Here is a 19,672-nt window from a genome sequence, read left to right on the forward strand (position 1 = left end):
AGGTCTACATGAAAATACTGCAAAACACAAATATTTAACCTTTTTGGGACAGTGTGTCAGAAGTTTCAACTCTGTTACATGGCACGTAACTAAACTTTCTGGAAAACCACTTACAAGGGAAGCAGAAAATAAGCGCTAGATGAAATCACAGATCACACTTCACGGAAACACACAGAATAAATACTACATTAGTTACCAATATGAATACTAACAAGTTTCACTATGCAACCTTAGCTGCTTTCTGCTAAACATATTATGCAAGACCTAAAGAACAAGGCAGAGTTCAGAACCTTATAAAAACACTGCATTTAAAATAAGACTCCAAGGTATTTATATGCAAAAATCTAACACCACAACAGAACCATCATCTCACACTAAATAGCTAGAAAGTACCATTTTTTAAAGTTTCTTAAAAGCTAAACTTTGATAAAACTTTTCATAACTCGTGTGCTTTTAAAAAAAACCACCAAAGACTTCCCATGGGTGATGTATGCCTTTATACTGAAGCTACACAAAATTATGACTAATACAACTACACACAAAAATGAGCCAACTCGGATCCGTTTGCACGGGTGTCTTAATCTTGTGATAAAAGCAGACTTAAAAAAAGCTGCAAGCTAACAAACATTCTGAATCGTACACATTTTAAATTCTGTAATAGATTCATAGGTTGATATTAGGCTATCTGCCCTAGGGCATTTATAAGCCAAGCCAGAGTGCGTTTGGCTTTCACCGCCCTTTTAGATTAGTTGACTGTGCCTCTGTATAGTAGGTCACAGAAGGTAGCCCTTTTAAGGCTAGTTTACTGTACCTCTGTCAAGCAGGGACACAGAAGAGAAAATGTCTGCTGAACTTCAAAATCTGATACCAAGTTTACTTAAGTAGTACTAACTACTGCCCATTATTTCATTAAAGGTCAGTTTGGTCTTGTGTGGAGTAAACTCCACAGACCAGTCCAATTTCTGTATAGGTTTATGCAATTTTTTTTTCTAAACCAAAACGAGTAGTAGAGTCAGACAACTTCCCAGTACTGGACAGGGCCATCAATACAAAAGTCTAAGCAAGTTTTTTTTTTCTGTTAAACACTACACTTCTGCATTACAGACAACTGCTGTACTTCAAGACCTTACCGAACTCTAAGACCAAGAGCAAGCTGACTACTTTTGTTTGCCCATCTTTTACACCTGTGGAGATGTTCCAAAACTCTGGTCTCACTTCATCATCACGACCCTCCATAATTTCTGGATGAACACAAACACCAGTTATGAGCAATACCAACTTTTAACCCTTTCTGAAAATTAACATTACCCTGCTCTTAAACAATACAGTTAAAAGACAACACAGGAAACCCCAATAAGGCACCTGTGAAATTACAGAAGGCTGCCAAAAAAAAAAAATGCCTGGAAATGTATTCGCCTACATCTTCAAAGCAGATGGACTACAGCCACAACAGCACTTTTTAACTCTTATGGTGTTGTGTGAAGACTGTTCACAGAATTCTGAATTACTACAGACCAGCCTGCTCAAATACCTGAGGCAAGGCCTGAAATGCAACTTTGAAACCAATTTTATTCTCCATCAGTTTCTCCAGATTAAATGTTTCTGGACTTAGACTTCCCCGAAGCAAATTAATTTCCATTTCAAACTATTAAAGATGAGGAATCGCAATGTGTTGCGATACCAACTTCTTCTAAGAATACTTCTAAGAATACCTCAGGCACAATCAATAACACACACGCACAAAAAAAAAAAAAACAAATATAAAGCTGTCTGCCCCCCACCAGAAACATAAACCATAAATATTTTAAGAGTGAATAATTCTGATGTTTTATTACAAACAGCCAAGGCTTTCATAAAATATAAATCTGTAAAACAAACTGCCTGTACATTTCATTTACAATATACACTCCATGAAGAGTTGCAGCGTAAATGCTGCTTTATAAAAACAGCCCTTGGCCACAAACAAATGTTTGGCAGTACTACTGAACAATTAAAGGACTAAAAGAAAAAGAATTTACTACGGTTATGAAACAGTAAACTTTACATACAAGAATTGTACATGAACAGTTACAATATGCTTCAGTCAACTTAAAACAGTCATCATATTATAGCTTTTCGAAGGACTGCATCTACCCAAGCGCAGTTCTTCCTTACAGCTGATTCGACTATCGAAACACTGTCCGCTTTTCACACTTGGTGGGGGAGTTTCGTAGAGAACACAAATAGACCCATCTTCCCCTATTCTGTAGGACACTTCGTATGGATCGACCCACAGCGTTAATTCGTTTGGTAAGAGTTGAAAAAGCTGCTCGTGGCCAAGTCCAATGGTACTTGCAGCCCGTCCTATCAAAGGATCCATTTTATGGTTGATTCTGATGCAGCGGTACGCCGAACCTTTGCACGGGATCTGCGGAAACCAGTGATGTTGGTAGTGCTCTGTGAGAAGAAACAGAAAAAAAAATGTTAACTGTCAACTGTCTCGCGAAAACACCCCCCCCCCCCAAAAAAAAAAATGCTTAAACATGGCATAAATCTCAAGTACAACACAAAAATGACTACTGTTCTCCAAGAGAAAACTGCTACACTAAGACCTTAAACTCGGTCGCCATTCTACCCCCCCCTCGCAAAACCATCATGGCGTACAACTGTACTACTATACTATTAAACGTTAACAACCTCCTAAAAATTCCTCAAGCGATTCACTGAACTGTTGTAACTGGTTATCGGCAACAACTCCGGTTTTCTTTAGCAACATGGAGACGAAGTTCACAGCGGTAGAAATTTCTGTTTTCATTTTAGTAATATAACGTGTTCTTTTCTCATCGACGTTGGGTACAAAGGACACTAAAATAAAATCGCACGTCGTAACACAAAAGTGCTGCAGCAGTATGCTACTTTCGACAAGATTACACCAAACTAAGAATTCCTTTAACAAAGCAGCTCTCCGGCAGAACAGCTGGGCCTTCTCACCCCCTCGGTCTTCCTTTGTCCAAATAATTTGACAAAAATGGGTCTTAAATCGCCTCCGGCCGCTTGAATTTCGCAACGTTCACAGTCTGTGGCCCTTTATTTATTTGTGGGTGAACAATAATTACTAAATGACTTCGTTTGGGGGACACAAATCTTCCTTTTTTTCACTGAGGGACCGCAAAAGACTCAACACATCCACACAGCAAAGCAACCCTGTTTTTCTCAGCAACAGTACAACATACTCGCTCAGCTGGTAAACATTCCTTCGGCGTCACATACACCCCACAACCAATGGGAACATGCTCCCACGCGCGGCGTCACAGACGCCAAACACCAAGGGGAAGGACATGAGGTGCATGCCCCGTGGGCCACAGACTAGCACTAGAAGCTATGTTAGAACTGAAACAGCTTAGCTTACTTTTGTGCATTTTCTACCCTCCATTCTTTGAGATTTTCTAAGTACGTTTTTGACATCCATAAATCATAGTACTAAGTAATCTGCAATATTTTTGACAGTCCAATGATCCTTACCTTGCAAACCCTATCCAACTGTTGCGAATGGTCTTTATTATACATACGTGTGCGTGCGTAAAACATAGAAAGCATAAACAAAATGATCTATGCAGAGGTTTCAAACGCTAAAGAATTCACGACCGGGGTAAGGGTGTAACGTTGATACCCCAACCTACCTACAAATAACCTGTTTTTTAAAGTTAGGAAATGGTGCCAATCTACAAAGTATAGGAAATAGGACATATATGTCAACTTCTTTTGTATAACTGGTAGCTGCAACACAAACTCTTTGCTGAAGTCACTGCATGATTACAGCCACCAGTCATACCTCTCAACCTGGAAACATCAAAAATCTGGATAAGGCCCATGAAAAATAGGTACAAATCTGTACGCTGATTAACATATCATTTGCATACATAATCACATAACCCTACCCACTCATGTGGAATTGTGGGATACCAACTTTAAAACACAAACTGAAGAACAGACAACAAAAATATGGCACCAGCGCCCCCCTACACCATTCCAATGTCCCATTACCTGGCTATTTTGCCACATTTACCATAAACACTAATGGGCATACTGCTTTACTTCTACAATGATTATGTGGAGTTTGTTTACATTTTATAGTGCAATGCACAAACACTAACAGATATCTGCTAAACAAAGCAATCCTGTCTCACAATAAAAACAGATAAAACGTCTCTGCCCTTGAAACTCACATTCATTGAGACAGCATTGAAACCCACACCACATCCAAAGAAAATGCAGCTGGCCAGTTGTGGATAAAGATTACCTTTGGGCTATTTTCAAATCATAGGCCCCTTGTACACAAAACAAGAAACATACATGTGTTCTTAGATGCACCTTCCCAGCTTTATTATATTCCTTGTATAATACAGCACACTTGTTAGACCGCATTTTTAATTTATTGTTCTGAACATTTTTCCAGTAAGCAATGAAACAAAATGCATGAACCAATAATGACAAAACTCCCCAATTCAGAACATTTCCATCATGAAAGTCTACTCAGTCTCAGACTTCTACAGTCCACCAGTATCAGTAAGTATGCACAACAATCCATCTACATACTGTGGGAGTAGAACCCACAGCCTTCTCTACATCAAAAGCAAGTATTCTACCTGTTGTGCTACTAACAAGACAGACTTGGCATAAGCAGCACAAAACTTCTCTCCCCCTGAAGAACTATGCAACACAAGAAATCTGGAAAAAGCCAATTTATTGGGGGAGGGGGGGACAAAAGCCCAGTACCAGAGACATATTTTAAACATTGCTTGTATAATCTTCAAAAAGTTGCTACACATACACAAATGTCTGCCATTAAGTAAAAAGCACATTAATTGCACACAATTAAAGAAGTAATGCCAGAATGCCTGCCATTAAGTTAAAGCAGTAATCCCAGAATCCCTGCCATTAAATCAAACCATGTTAATCAAAGTTATTCTCCTGCCATTAAAGCACATTAATCACACACACATACAGTTAAAGCAGTAGTGCCAGAATGTCTGCTATTAGGTGAAAGCACGTTAATTAGTTATTCAACTGCCATTTCTGCATCACACCAAATGCCTTCTGTTTCTATAAATGTAAAAGCCTGAAGCAGTAGCAGCACCCATGAAAGTTTCTCTAAAATGTAATTTCTCTATCACACTACTTATATTGGCCAAAGTAATCTAAAAGAAGGCACTTAGTTTATGTGTAAATTGTTCAGATATTAATTTCTGAAGTATGTAGTTATGGCATACTAGCACAAATTCTCTCATCTGTTAATACTTAAACATTGCCTATTTTTTTCAAATGCAACTACTTTCGGAAGTAATATCTTTTGCCTCATAAGAAACAGTAGGTGTTAATATAATTTTGTAGCACTCATAACTAATCATAACTGCAGATTGTATTTAATCATATGAAAGGCTTTCCATCTTTATTTTTGCCTGTTACTCATACTCAATACCATTCAACCAAGTTTAGGCATAGTTGTTTTTGCATAAATACATACTTGCAAGTGATCATGCTAGTCTGTTTAATGACAGAAAAGTTCACTTCAAAAATAGAAGCAGTCATAATGGTAGTATGTTGAATTGCAGCTTGCCATCAACATGAATTGTGCTGAGAAGGAGGTCTCACATTGCAGCTAGCTTTAGAAAAAATATGTTTTCACCTCTGCTAAGCCTAATTGCCCTGCAGAACAGCTGGACTTCTCTTTTTTTTCATAATCTTCTAGGAAACATACTAATATGTTGTGGAAATATGCTGTTAAGAAAAGGTATTAAGGCAGTAACATACATAGGCACAATCCAACAACATTATTTCCCCATAGGATATTATGGACACACACACACACACACACACACACACACACACACACACACACACACACACACACGCACCTTACTTTGTTTGCAGCCAGGTGATAATACATCTGCATTGCAGCAGCTGCTGCCAAGCCTTCACTAATTCACAATTAGCCTTAAATCTACAAACGAGCAGCCAGAAGCCAATAAATAATCCATAAACAGGCACTTCTAATGATCAGCCAGGTGCGAGCATCAGCAAACAAGCCGTTCCCGCTCAGCAAGTATTTGATTTTTGAGCCGGAAATATGTGTGCATACGTATGCGAGCTCAATTCCAACAGGCTGGCAGCCTTGATGGAGCTGACATCGCGCATGATGACTTCAGCTGACAAAGCGCGAAAACTCAAGTAATAAAAACACTGAAAAAAAATCGGAACTAAAGGGGTGCCAATCGGGATCGTGGCACCTCAGTTTTGGACCCCCAAAACTCAGTAAAAACAGAGTAATTCGGGACAGTTGGGGGGTATGCCACCAGTTCCTCTTAGAAACGTATACCCCCCCCCCCCCAAAAAAAAAAAAAAAAACTGGCCAACTATACAGCCTTAGCTTGGAACAAACTTTTACTTGAGTACCAGAACTATATCCAATACTCAAGATGTGCTCTTGCCAAAGCCCAACCTAACTTCTAACTCAACGCTTACTTTTATTCCACTTACCCTTTGTACTATCCATTTCTGACTCTGAACTACTCAAGCCTACACTACTTGATCCGGATACATAATGTTTACTACCATTGTCTTTTAAATAGCCTTCACCTCACTGACAGCTAGCACATTTTATTTTATATTGCTGTGTGTATACCCACTTTTGTATTTTTGCTTTATTAGAAGCTTTTTTACATACTACTAATCGTACCTTTAGTTGTGTATATAGCTACTTCTGTATTCGATTTTGCATGTACTTAAGCGTTTCACATACAACTGTTAGTTGCATCATAATGTGATCTGCTTTGAAGCTTTTCTTCCTGGGCCTCAGCTGTAAAAGGACTCTGGCTCTGTTGGACATACCCGGTTAACAAATGTCAAAATAAAATTAAAAAAGTAAATAAGTCTCTCAACATAAACAGAAGTTTAGACAGAATATCCCATTATGTACTCACTGCCTCATGCCCTGTCCTCCCACCCAGTACATAAATTGTATTATACATTCCAAATGTTGCCGTTTACACTCTCAATAAATATATACACAGATGTTTTCAGCTACTGCTACCTATAACTAAAGCCAATAACTCTGTTGGAGAAGCACTACATAGCCAAATTATGGAACTCCCTCCCACTCACAATTACCTCCATACCATCATGCACCCACTTTCAAAACTTTACTAAAAGTGCACCTAAAAACATGCTGGCTATGCCCTTGCAACTCCCACTCTAATATCACCCACCCCATCCAACCACTACCTTTCGTTCAACTCCACTAACTACCTTGATTATAGCAAGCTCAGATGCTCATAAGCCTAGAACATACAGCAGGAACTTATTGTAACATTTGTTAATGTCTGTTATGTACTTCACAGATAAAGATTCTAGTAAGATTCTAGTTGTCTACTGATGTATTATGTTCATCTGAAATATGTTGTAAGTAATTGCTATGTAAATTGTTAATCGCTATGTAATCCAATGTAACTACTGTCTGTTTATTTTAACTGTGGAGTTTTTCTCCCCGGGCCTCCGCTGAAAATGGACCTACGTCCAGTCGGACACTCCCGGGCAAGAAATATAAATAAATAAACTATAAACGATATCCTGGATTTATGATCCTACAGTTAAACTATCATATACTTCAAATTAATTTGTAAAATGTGGGACACTGGTAGGCATATTTTGGCCTTAAAAATAATTTTAATCAGTTATTCAAAAAAGTACTTGTTAAAGTACAAAGTAGTTGTAGCAACACCTCTTTAAACATCAACTACAATGTGCAGAATCACGATATCTACTTTTGGAAGAAATGCACACAGATCTTCTGAAACAAAGGAAGTGATAAAAGTCTATGGGCAGAGAGAATAATGGTACTTCTATTCCGAGAACTCAGACCATAGAAACAAAGGATTCATCTAGGAAGCATTAGGGCTTCCTGTGCATAAAACTCTCTCAAAGGTTAATTAGCTCCACATCCCATTCTCACAATGCACAACATCTTCTCGCCTCTCCAGTTCTGGACAATGTGAACATTTTAAAACTATTAGAGGGCAGGGGGATAGTCTTAAACCCAACTCCTGCAGACAAGATTCCACTCCCCAATCTAGCATTGTGGTAAAAAACAAAAACTTTCATATGCAATTACGGAAAGTTCTGCTTGCAAGATACACAGGGAAGAGAGAGACTCCAGCTTACATATCTGGATGACTGCTGGTCATAGCTCTCAACCAATTACCTATAGAATCAGGAACAAATCTAAAATTACCAGTGACACTTTTTAAAACATTAGTACTATTAACTTGAAAAATGCACAGTAAAAAAAAAAGTTATGTACTTAGCATAACGTTCCATGGGAGTTGTTCATCTCGCCTTTATTCTTACACATGGGTACAGAGCCGAGCCATCGGCTCAGAGTCGGCCACTTTACTAGCTAGAGTAGCTCGAGGCCAGGCCCCTATCGCATGATGCTCTAAGTACTACCCCAGATCTAGTTTGCTGAACTCAGCATGAGCAAGTATAACTCGCTAAATACTCCAGCCAGAGTAAGAAGTCTCAGAACAAGACTACCAGACCCCAAGTCTACTCGTTCTTCGAGATCCTGGAGGGGGAAGGGGGGGGTGAATGTAAGAATAAAGGCGAGATGAACAACTCGCATGGAACGTTATGGTAAGTACATAACTTCTTTATGTGAAGTTGTTCAATCTCGCAGTTTATTCTTACACATGGGTAGCGTCCCAAGCACCCTAATCCTGGGTGGCTTACAGGAGTATATTCCTGAGGACAGTGGAACCAAAGGAAGCCCTGGCCCTGGAGGCCCTGTCCACTTTGTAATGACTGATAAAGGTATGAGGCTTAGACCAAGTGGCAGCTGCACAGTGTCCAAAGGTAAAAGAGCCGTATAAGCCGAAGACGTGGAGACTGCTCTAGTAGAATGGGCCTTCACACCATGCTCTAAATGTTTGGTTCGCTGAACAGTAGATAAGTTTGATGCAGTCAGTTAACCACCTGAAAAGGGTAACTTTAAAAACTGGTAATCCTTTTTTAGTGTCAGCATAAGATACAAAGAGTTAGTCAGATCTTCTAAATTCCTTTGTCCTGTCCAAACAGAATCTCAATTGTCTGTGGACATCAAGTTTATGCAACATGTATTCCAACTGATAAGAATGAGTACTGAAAAAGGTTGGAAGTTCAATAGTTTGGTTCAGATTGGTCTCCGAACACACTTTTGGCAAGAATGAAGGATTAGTCCTCAGTGATACCCTGTCTGGATGGAACACCAAATATGGTAATGGCCACCAAGAAAACAGTCTTCCAAGAAAGAAACTTCAACTGACAGGATGATGCGGGTTCGGGTGGGGTGGGGTGGCGTGGCGAGGCAACACGTGACAGCACAAAATTTAGATTCCAGGGAGTAAAGGGCTGTCTTAACAGTTATCCTAAGATGAATGGTGCCCTTAAGGAAGGCCCGATATAATCTGAGACATTAAGTTATAATCTTCAGCACAGAGGTGAAAATTCGAGATGGCAACCAATTGGACAGTGGCAGCTGCAGCACCTTCGTGAAAAAGCTTGGAGGAATTCCAGGATACTAGCAATTGGGGCAACATAGGGATCAATGTTATTTTGAGAGGCCCAAAAAGCAAATCGCTTCCATTTACTAGCATACAACTTTCTGGTAGACGCCTTTCTTGTATCTCTGCGTACATGCTGTACCACCGAAGAAAATTCGTCTGACCTGGCTAGGTAGGGAATCAGAGCAGCCAAGCTGTCAGTCTGAGGGAACGAAAGGAGGGATGGAGGGCCCCTGACGAATGTGTCAGTAAGTCTGGAATTGGGTCCAGAATCCAAGGTTCCTCCAGTTGATAGAATCGGAGGAAGGGGAACCAAATCTGACGAGGCCAAAGAGGGGCTATTAAAATTCCAGTCCTTCCCAGGGTTTTGGCTTTCTGCAAGAACTTTGGAATCAGGGGTATAGGTGGAAAGGAATACAGGAGTCCTGGGGGCCAATCGAGTACGAGCGAGTCCCTTGGACTGTTCCCTGGTGGGGGATTCACAGCAAAGTAGCTTCTGCATTTGGCATTCATAGGGGATACAAATAGGTCGCACCAAGGCTGGCCCCATCTGCGGAAAATCGTCTCCGTAACTTTGTTACAGAGAGACCACTCGTGTGGTAGCAGAATGGCTCTGCTCAATTTGTCCACTATCACTTTGAATTTCCCCAGGATATGCGTTGCTATCAGAAAGCGCCTGGTGGACACAGCCCACTGCCAAATTCTCAAGGCCTCTCGACACAGGGGGGCAGGACTTGGTTCCCCCTTGCTTGTTGATTTACTAGACTACAGACATGTTATTTGTCTGTAACGCAATCGTCCCGAGAGGCAGAGAGCAGTGGAAGTGCTGCAATGCCAAAAGCACTGCTCTCAGCTCCAGAACACTGATGTGCAACTATGACAGTCTCAGACCAGGTGCCTTGGGCTGTTCTTCCCTGAAAAAGCCCCCCCCCCCCCATCAGAGAAGCACCCACTGGTCACCGTGGCTGATGGCAGGGGGAGAACAAATGGTTGAACCACTAACTTGTTGGCTGGTCAACCACCAGCAAAGATCCTTCTTGCAAGAGTCCATAATCATGATTAAGAACGACATGGCAAGTTGTTGGTACGACCACTGGGTGAATAGTAATCACTGAAGAATCCTCATGTGCATACATCCCAGAGAAACTGCTATGAGCGTAGCTGCCATGGTACCTAGGAGTTTTCAGTACTTGATGGGCCGGTACCTTTCTTCTCTGCAGAATGTCAGAGACCTGGTTTCTGAGTGGCGCTATTCTGTCCAGGGGCAATCCTATTGTGGCAGTGGTAGTGTCTAGCTCTACTCTGATAAGATACACTGCGATGGCGACAACACAGACTTTTTAAAATTGATATAGTGATGCCTAATAGAGAGCAGAGATTGAGTGTGTGATCCCTGGATAGAAGATGCCTGGAAACGGCAGTAAGGAGCCAGTCGTCCAGACATAGAAACACTCTGAATCCTAGACGCCTCAAGTGAGCCAAAACCACTGCATGCATTTGGTAAACACTCTGGGGGCTGTTGAGAGTCCAAAGGGCAGTGCTCAGAATTGGTAGTGACTGGCTCCCAGCCGGAAACGCAGATGATCTCTGGATGGCCTGGCCATTTTGATGTGGTAGCACACATCCTTGATATCTATAGAGCACATCCAATCACCGACTCCGAGCAATGGGAGAATAGACTAAAGCGTGACCATCCGGAACTACTACTTTACAAATGTGTGGAGTCTAATGCAATCCAAGATGGGCCTCCAGTCCCCTGTCTTCTTTGGAACTAAAAATAATCTGTAGTCAAGATCCGGATCCTATCTGGTCTGCTGGGACTGGCTGGATGACTCTTTCCCTGCATCCTCTGGATTTTTTATGGCTACTTTATCCCAGAGACTGGGTGGAACATCTGGGATTTTTTTTTGCCAACAGGTGGACTTTCTAGAAAAGGGATGATGTAGCCTCTGGTAACTATGCTTTGTACCCAAGAGTCTGTAGTAATTCCTAGCCAGGCATCTGGATACAAAGCCAAGTGACCCCCGACTGCTTCCAGAGCAGGACAGTCGGGCCTTTCAGCAGTGCTGATAGGGCTTACCAAGGAACTGATCCCTGTCGCCCTGGTTCTGCGGACCGCCTCTGCCGCTGGGGCGGCATCTTCCATTATTGCCCCCTACTCTGCTCCTGGAGGGGGGTTCACCAAGTGTGTTCTGGAAAGCTCCTTGGGACTTTCAGAACCACATTTTTCCACCTATCTGACCGGGTATGGTCTGGTAGGGGTGGAAAAACGGACTCCTATGGCAGAGGAATCTTTCCCTCCTGCTTACACCTAGTGAGAGTCTCCTCGACTTTGGGCCCAAACAGAAAAAGCCATCGAATGGGGTGTTGACAAAGGAAGACTTAAAGGCTTCTGGAAAGGAGCATAAACGCATCCAGGACAGTCTCCGAAGAGCTATCGCTAAACCCATTGCCCGACTCGAACCATCGGCTGCATAGAAAATGAGCCGTATGGATGAGTTCACAATGGAGTTTGGGCCGCCGCCACCACCATGGTATCAATGAGGACTCCCTTAGTGAAGAACATCTTGTCTTGGGGGGAGGTGATAAATTTGATGGGCCTCAGAGGAGCAGGTTCCACAGAATCAGGAGACTCCCACGCCCTTTGAGCGACCAATTCTATCAACTCGAAGGGTGGAGTCACCCAGGAGGTGAAAGGTGGAGACCCAAAGGCCTTCAGGAGCACCGACTCATCCTCCGTAGGGCTAACTGACTGCCAGTCACCCCTCTGCTTAAGAGCTTCCAGGATATCCGCAAAAGAGATATCCTCGAAGCATGGGGACCCTTCAGATTCCTCTAAGTCAGTGTCTGATGTCAAAGATTCCCGAGGGGAATCGAAATGCCTCCTCTTGCATAATCTCTTCCTGGGAACCTCATCAGTGGGGGCTTCTGGTGAGGTCTCAGTACAGCAAGAGAGTCAGCCAATGGTGTTACCTGAGGCTCCGGGTCTCGACGCTTCACAGGGACATGCGATGTACAGGAAGAAAGCTGCACTTTAGGGGAGGAAGAACCTGTCGATGTGTGCATCTTAGACATAACCCTCCTCATGGCATTGAAGGCACCACTGCTCCGATCAAAGGAAGCCACAGGTTCAGAAGACGACGGCAACTTCCCCGGCGCCGAGACAGTGGGCTCCGAACCAGAGGACGGAGCTGAGCTCATCCACATTTAAGCCCTGACAGGAAGGTTCGGAACAGACAGATCGGTTCGACTCTCCCCCCTGGAACCGACGTGAAAGTGTCGGCTCAGAGACTCTTCCAATGTAACCGAAGAAGTCAGGGTTGATTGAGCCGAAGGCACTGGAACAGGCCTTGGCTCCGAAGGCTCCACAACCACTAGATCCCCCTCCTCTGAAGGCCTTGCTCGGCTGAAGAGTAGTCACAGCCAGTGGGAAGGTCTCAGGCCTCGAACCCTGTTGGGTCGAAGCAGATAGCAATTTAGCTAGTGCCGGGTTCTCCAGAAGCCTCTGCACCACCCGGTCCACATCCACATCAGAAAAGGTCCTCGAAGAATGAGTCAAAGGAACTGAAGATGCCGATTGAAGGATGGGTGACTTCAAAGTTTCGGAAACCGGCTCCAAGACCGGGGAACAGCTCCGAAACATCTGCTTGGTGCACGGCTCCGAAGACTGCGGAGCCGTCCACCGCACCTTCACGGAAAGGCTTGGAGCCGATGACCTTGGCTCCGAGGACACCTTTGAAGACTTCGACCCATTAGATGACTTGGAGCTCTGGTCAGCCTTGTCCAACGTCTCTTGAAAATCTGGCTTCAACACGTCTATCTACCAGCTTCCTTCTCTCTAATAAAACCCTACTGCTGAAGGAGTGGCAGATAGAGTAATCCTCCTGGAGGTCAACAGGCCCCAAACAATAAACGTAATTTACATGGGCGTCCGTAATGGACATCTGCCCACATTTTGGACATTTCTTAAAGCCAGATTTCTGTTTCTCCCTATGATCAGACATGTTATTGGTATAGAAAAAAAAACAGTAAATACGCAAGCACTACAATATACAGTAACTGTAACACAAAACATGGTTCTTGAACTAACCACACTGCACACAGTAAATAGAACAGTCCTACGTTGCCAGATCCCTGTACAACTATATAAAGGATAGGGGTAACAAAGGAACGGCTGAGGCCCAAGAGCAACTGCTCTGTAACAAACTACTCTTAAAATAAGGAATTAGAGAGGTTAACTCGCCTAAAAGTTATAACAACTAGAAAAAACTTCAGTTATCTAAAGAATTAGAGCATACATTTTTTCAAAAACTCAAAGAAATTCTACTGGCCCGAGCTCTCAGACGACCTTGTGATCAGTTGCAGCAGCAAACTAGATTTGGGGCAGGACAGAGCATCATGGGATAGGGGCCTGGCCTCAAGCTACTCAGATCTTTAGCTAGTAAAGCGGCCAACTCGGAGCCGATGGCTCGGCTCTGTACCCATGTGTAAGAATAAATGGCAAGATTGAACAACTTCACATCATGCATTTTCTGAGTTGAAAGAAGTCTAACTCAAAACTGTCATCAAGCGTAATCCATCACATTTTCTCCTCAAATCACCAGTTTTAGGAGGGTGTAGAATTCTGAACCAAAAATCAGGGACAGTCAAGAGGTATTAGGGTCACAATGTTAATTACTGTGCTCATAAAGGAAGACCAAGATCTGGCGGCAATCTTTAACTTGGCAGTGCTTTTCAAAGGTATTTATGGATGACCACTCAGAAGTCCAAACATGTCAAAAAGTAGCAGTTCTAAAGAATGCTATGGCAATGGGGACAATGGTACAATGTGAATTTATAACAGGCTAATACTTTGCCATCTTGGAAAGTGAGAGGATGCCTGAGGAATGGAGAAAAAGTGTTTTGGTACCGATTTTTAAGAATAAGGGTGATGTACAGAGCTTAGTAACTACAGAGGGATTAAATTGATCAGTCACAGCATGAAGTTATGGGAAAGTAGTGAAAGCTAGGTTAAGAAGGGAGGTGATTAGTGATCAGCAGTATGGTTTCATGCAAGGAAATAGCACTACAGATGCAATGTTTGCTCTGAGGGTGTTGATGGAGAAGTACAGAGAAGGTCAGGAGGAGTTGCATTGTGTCTTTGTGGATTTAGAGAAAGCATATGACAGGGTGCCTAGAGAGAAGTTGTGGTACTGTATGAGGAAGTCGTGAGTGTCGGAGAAGTATGCAAGAGTGGTACAGGATATGTACGAGAGTAGTGTGACAGCGGTGAGGTCTGTGGTGGGAGTGACGGATGCGTTTAAGGTGGATGTGGGATTACATCAAGGATCAGCTCTGAGCCCTTTCTTATTTGCAATGGTGATGGACAAGTTGACAGACGAGATCAGACAGGAGTCCCCGTGGACTATGATGTTTGCAGATGACATTGCGATCTGTAGTGAGTAGGGAACAGGTGGAGATGTGCTCTAGAGAGAAGAGGAATGAAGGTCAGCAGGACTAAGATGGAATATATGTGTGTGAATGAGAGGGAGGACAGAGGAATGGTGAGGATGCAGGGAGTAGAGATGGCAAAGGTGGAGGAGTTTTAATACTTGGGATCAACAGTTCAGAGTAATGGTGAGTGTGTAAGAGAGGTGAAGAAGAGAGTACAGGCAGAATGGAGTGGGTGGAGAAGAGTGTCAGGAGTGATTTGTGACAGACTAGTACTAGTAAGAGTGAAAGGGAAGATCTACAAGAGGGTAGTGAGACCAGCTATGTTATATGGGTTGGACACAGTGGTCTTTGACAAAAAGGCAGGAGTCAGAGCTTGATGTGGCAGAGCTGAAGATGTTAAGACTTGCACTAGGTGCGACGAGGATGGACAGGATTAGGAATAAGTACATTAGAGGGTCATCCCAAGTTGGAAGGTTTGGAGACAAAGCCAGAGAGGCAAGACTACTCTGGTTTGGACATGTGCTGAGGAGGGATGCAGAGTATATTGAAAAAAAGATGCTAAGGATGAAGCTGCCAGGTAACAGGAAAAGAGGAAGGCCTAAGATAAGGTTTATGGATGTGGTGAGAGAGGACATGCAGGTGGTTGGTGTGAAAGAGCAAGATGCAGAGGACAGGAAGAAATGGAAACAGTTGATCTGCTGTGGTTTCCCCTAATGGGAGCAGCCGAAAGAATACTTTGCCATGTTTAGAAAAGCATAGCAGAAACCAATACAATTCAAACACACCTAGATGTTTCGTAACTTTCCTAACCTCACAGTCTTTACCCATGAATATAAAGGGCTTGCCAACCTTGAGACTGAACTATGTTTTATGCACACAATACCAGAGTTACCTATGAATTTGACATCATGAAGGAGGTGCTTGTTTATTAGAATAATGGGCAAAAAAAACAGACAAGTGAACTGTCTAGTTAAGGTTAGTTTTAACAGAAATTATTTTCCTAGGAAAATGTAAGAAGGGGATTCAAGCACACAAGAAAAAAACAACCTATATGGGGAAGAGGATAACAGGTCCCTATAAGGGGGGGGGGGGGTTGCAAAAGGCATTGCAAACCTTCAAAGAAGAGACTACAGATAAGGAGTCCTGAACAGAACAAAAAAGTTAGAAGTGGTAGTAAACTAACTTTAAATGATGAAATAACAAAAGCATGTGTCAAAGATTTCCAAGAGATACCTTAGAAATTTGAGGTACTTGGGGCACTAGCCTAGCTTCTATGTAGATGTGTAAATGGAAATTACTTCTATTTTGAGCCTTTTGGTACTAGCTTCTGAGAGAAAGACCAGGAAATAAGAGACTGCCAACATGGCAGTCTGTGGAGTTGGAGCAATAAAACTGTCCACTTGAATTGGCGGAGATCCGGGTAGGTCCTATCAGATGGATAAAATGGGATTCTCCAGTGCAAAAATAGTTGAACTGAAGCATCAAGATCTGGCACTTCAATACAGAAAAACAAATATGCCTGGGTCAAACAGCACTATCAGAATGATCTTTCTATTTCTGTCCCCTGTGTTTTGCCCAGTAATTCCCCTTACTTTGCCCCATTGATATGAACATTATGCACTTACCACAATGATAAATCTTAGAGTCATGCTCCCGGTTTAACCCACAAGACAACTGACCACAAACACACTAGTCAGGTCAGCACCTAATGTTTTCCTAGATACTGACATACTCCCGTAAGGTGCTGAATCTGCCCCTCCTGATCTCTGAAAAGACTCTGAACACCCAAAACATTAAAAGAGAAAAACATGCACACTTAAAGTCCCTTCAAGAGATAACTGCCTAATGAAGGTGGGGGTTATTTTATTTATTCTTTGTGAACTGGGTGAGAGTGGACTGATCCTTAGACCTTTTTTCAGCCATATCCTGTGTGCAGAAGGCCCAGAATTAAAAGACTCAAATACTACATTTCAAAGACTACACAAGTACACAATTTTGTTATACAACTTTTGCACAGGCTAAAATCTTCTTTTGTCCAGCAATTTGAAACTAATGTACCAAGTATTCATAAGTATAATATGTGCACAGAAATGCTTTTACAGGAGGGAAATTAGAGTCAGGAGATGAAACAGAAGTACTGAGAGAACTGAAGAGGCCGTAGAGAGTTATGAATGAAGCAGGCAGAGAGGAAAAAGAATCCGTGATTAGTGGAATGGGTAAAGTCATTATTTGACTGGAGTAGAAAGTGTTAAGAGTGCCATTACTGCTGCAGGAAGACCGATTATAAAAAAAGTTACTGAAGCGGACAGACAGGGATCATGGAGCTCTGTCATTATGGTAAGTATGTCAGCTTTTGTATTTCACATGTTCCAGTGTTTCTTCTTCAAATGACCGACACAGTCACAATCTAAAATCTTGGGTGGCAGCAAGACAGGATACTTGCTCCCGATGACAGTGTCCCTGAAGGCCAACCTTCATCCTAAGATCCCAGCCAGTTTGTAATGGCAAAATATGCAGAGAATCCCACTACAAGATAGCAATACAATTTTAAATTATGCTTGTGGGGTAGCCACTGCTCTAGCAGAATATTTCTTTAGTTTAGTCCACAAATCTTTTCCTTGTTTTTGACAAAATAAACTAATGCACTCTGAAAAACATTGCAACTATTGGCCCAGTCTGTTTGAGTAACAAAGGAAAAAGCTGATCTTTTCTGAAATGTTTTTGTTCTGTCCAACTATGTACGTACACCGAAGCAGTGCAGCAAACATAGTCCTTTATTGTTATGCTGAGAAAAACTGCAATGCTGTTTGATATAGGCTCGTTTCTGTGGCCAACTTAAATGAAGAGGTAGTTTGCACGAACATTCTTTTTATGTTAGATAATGTACGGCAGTTTAGTTCAGAAATACAACTATCTGAATTATCTATCTGAATTACTGGTTGCTATTAGTACAGTTTTCCATGACAGGATAGGATGAGTGTCTCAAAAGAAGGCAACATCAATTTAACTAGAAAATCAATTTCCATGGCAGCACACAATTTTAATAGATGTTAAAGTAGAAAGGAATCTGAGGAAAACCTTACATTTTTAGGAAGACTAAGAAGGAATGGTTTAATATTGGATGGAGACTGGACAGAGCTGCCAAACGTACCTTAAATGAAGAGCAGCCTAGCCTGGAATTGAGAAGTTGAAATAACCAGTCCAGGACAGCAGGAACTGGAACTGTAAAAGGGTCTAATGCTGTGGAAGTTGCTCAACAGGAAAACCTTGACCATTTGCTTCTATAAAGTACTCTGGAAGATCTGGAAAACCCTAAGCAGGTGCAGTGTCCACGAACATTCCTGGAACTGGAGTAACCATGTGGTTAGGTGTATGGATAGAAGTCCAAACGAGGCTTGCTGAGTACGCAAATGAGAAGGATCCTGAATGGTTTCAAGAGAAGGAAGCTCTCCAGTAGAGAATTCCAAAGCACGGGTAGCCAAACTTGCAATAGTCAAAGTAAGGTTAAGGAAAAGGAATGTTATCCCTTTGTTTGAACTTCTGGATGAATTTCAGAATAAAGGGGAAAGGAAGGAAAGGTACAGAAGAGGCTTTTAGACCACTCTTGGATTAGACAGTCCTTTGAAGTCTGTTTCTGTAGAAAGAAGAGAAATCAATGGTGCATTTGGTGTTGTCAAAGAGGGAAGTTGGTCCAGGCAAGGGTTGCCTCAATGGCAAAATGTACATTTTCACCAATTATATAGAGAGGTGCCACTCACATGGCACCAGAATGCAGCACAGCCTCTCCACAAAGGAAATGGTCTAATCAGTAATACAAGTGGATATCAAAAAGAGAGGAGATGAAATAGAACGTTTATAGCCTCATGGCAAAAGGGGCAGGAGTGTGTCTCCTTCCTCCTTGCGGATATACCAGTAATATTGTCAGTGTGGATAGCTATCGCAGATCTGTGAACAGAATCCGGGAAGGTGGAACTACTCTTATTTCTAGGATTAGAGTACACATATTGTCCTCTAATCTGGGACTAAATCTCTTGGACTGTTTTCCCTAAACAATGCCCCACCACCTGAAAGCGGAGGAGTTCATGGATGACTGTCATGGGTGTTTGGGGTGCACAGACAGCTTTGGATAGTACAGCCACCAAGCCTTTTTTTTTTTTTTAAACAAGGTTTCCATTGGACCTTTTACAAGGGCAAGCATGTGGTCTATACACTGAGATCATTGGACCTTGAGGGGCCACTGTAGGACTCATGTGAAATCTGTAAAAGGAAATCTTGTTTTTTTCCTTTTAAAATGCTCTACAGGTCTACATTATACTCTTGACTGCTACAGTGAGTTTCCCTCAAAACCACAGAAAAGTCCTTTAGCCTCTCTTAGCTAACACAGAAGTATTCCAGGCTTCACCATACTAGAACAAACATGCTGCACTGAAGTAGCCCAACCTCCCAAACTATAAATGCACATTAGGCTTTGTGTGAGTGTGTGTGTGTGTGTGTGTGTGTGTGTGTGTGTGTGTGTGTGTGTGTGCGCGCAATACCGTTTTTCTGTTGATCTGTAATTAGATACACATACCGAAATACAGAGACACCTATTCTGCATTGAATAGTCTCACATAAAATGTAATATTTGGTGATTAATATTAAAATACACTCCATTTTCAGACTTTCTT

At 42.2% G+C, this 19,672-nt stretch overlaps 1 protein-coding gene across 2 annotated transcripts in view; it reads right to left on the reverse strand.

The window, feature by feature from the left end:
* Window positions 1-1,802: 1,802 nt before the first annotated feature.
* The window catches only part of LOC122806744 (protein BTG1-like), a 98,535-nt gene continuing 80,665 nt past the window's right edge, over window positions 1,803-19,672 (reverse strand). The window contains exons 1-2 of one of the 2 annotated variants that reach the window (XM_044077418.1): window positions 2,677-3,239; window positions 1,803-2,436 (exon numbers count right to left, since the gene is read on the reverse strand). In XM_044077418.1, coding sequence (XP_043933353.1) covers window positions 2,084-2,436; window positions 2,677-2,794 — 471 coding nt within the window. In that variant the 5' untranslated portion in view covers window positions 2,795-3,239 and the 3' untranslated portion in view covers window positions 1,803-2,083. Of the gene's footprint in view, window positions 2,437-2,676; window positions 3,240-19,672 lie in introns of those variants that run through there. The other variant, XM_044077419.1, reaches the window with a different exon arrangement.

Source organism: Protopterus annectens, chromosome 7.part0 (genome assembly GCF_019279795.1).
Source record: "Protopterus annectens isolate FY-2018-M chromosome 7.part0, PAN1.0, whole genome shotgun sequence".
Taxonomy (NCBI): Eukaryota; Metazoa; Chordata; order Ceratodontiformes; family Protopteridae; genus Protopterus; species Protopterus annectens.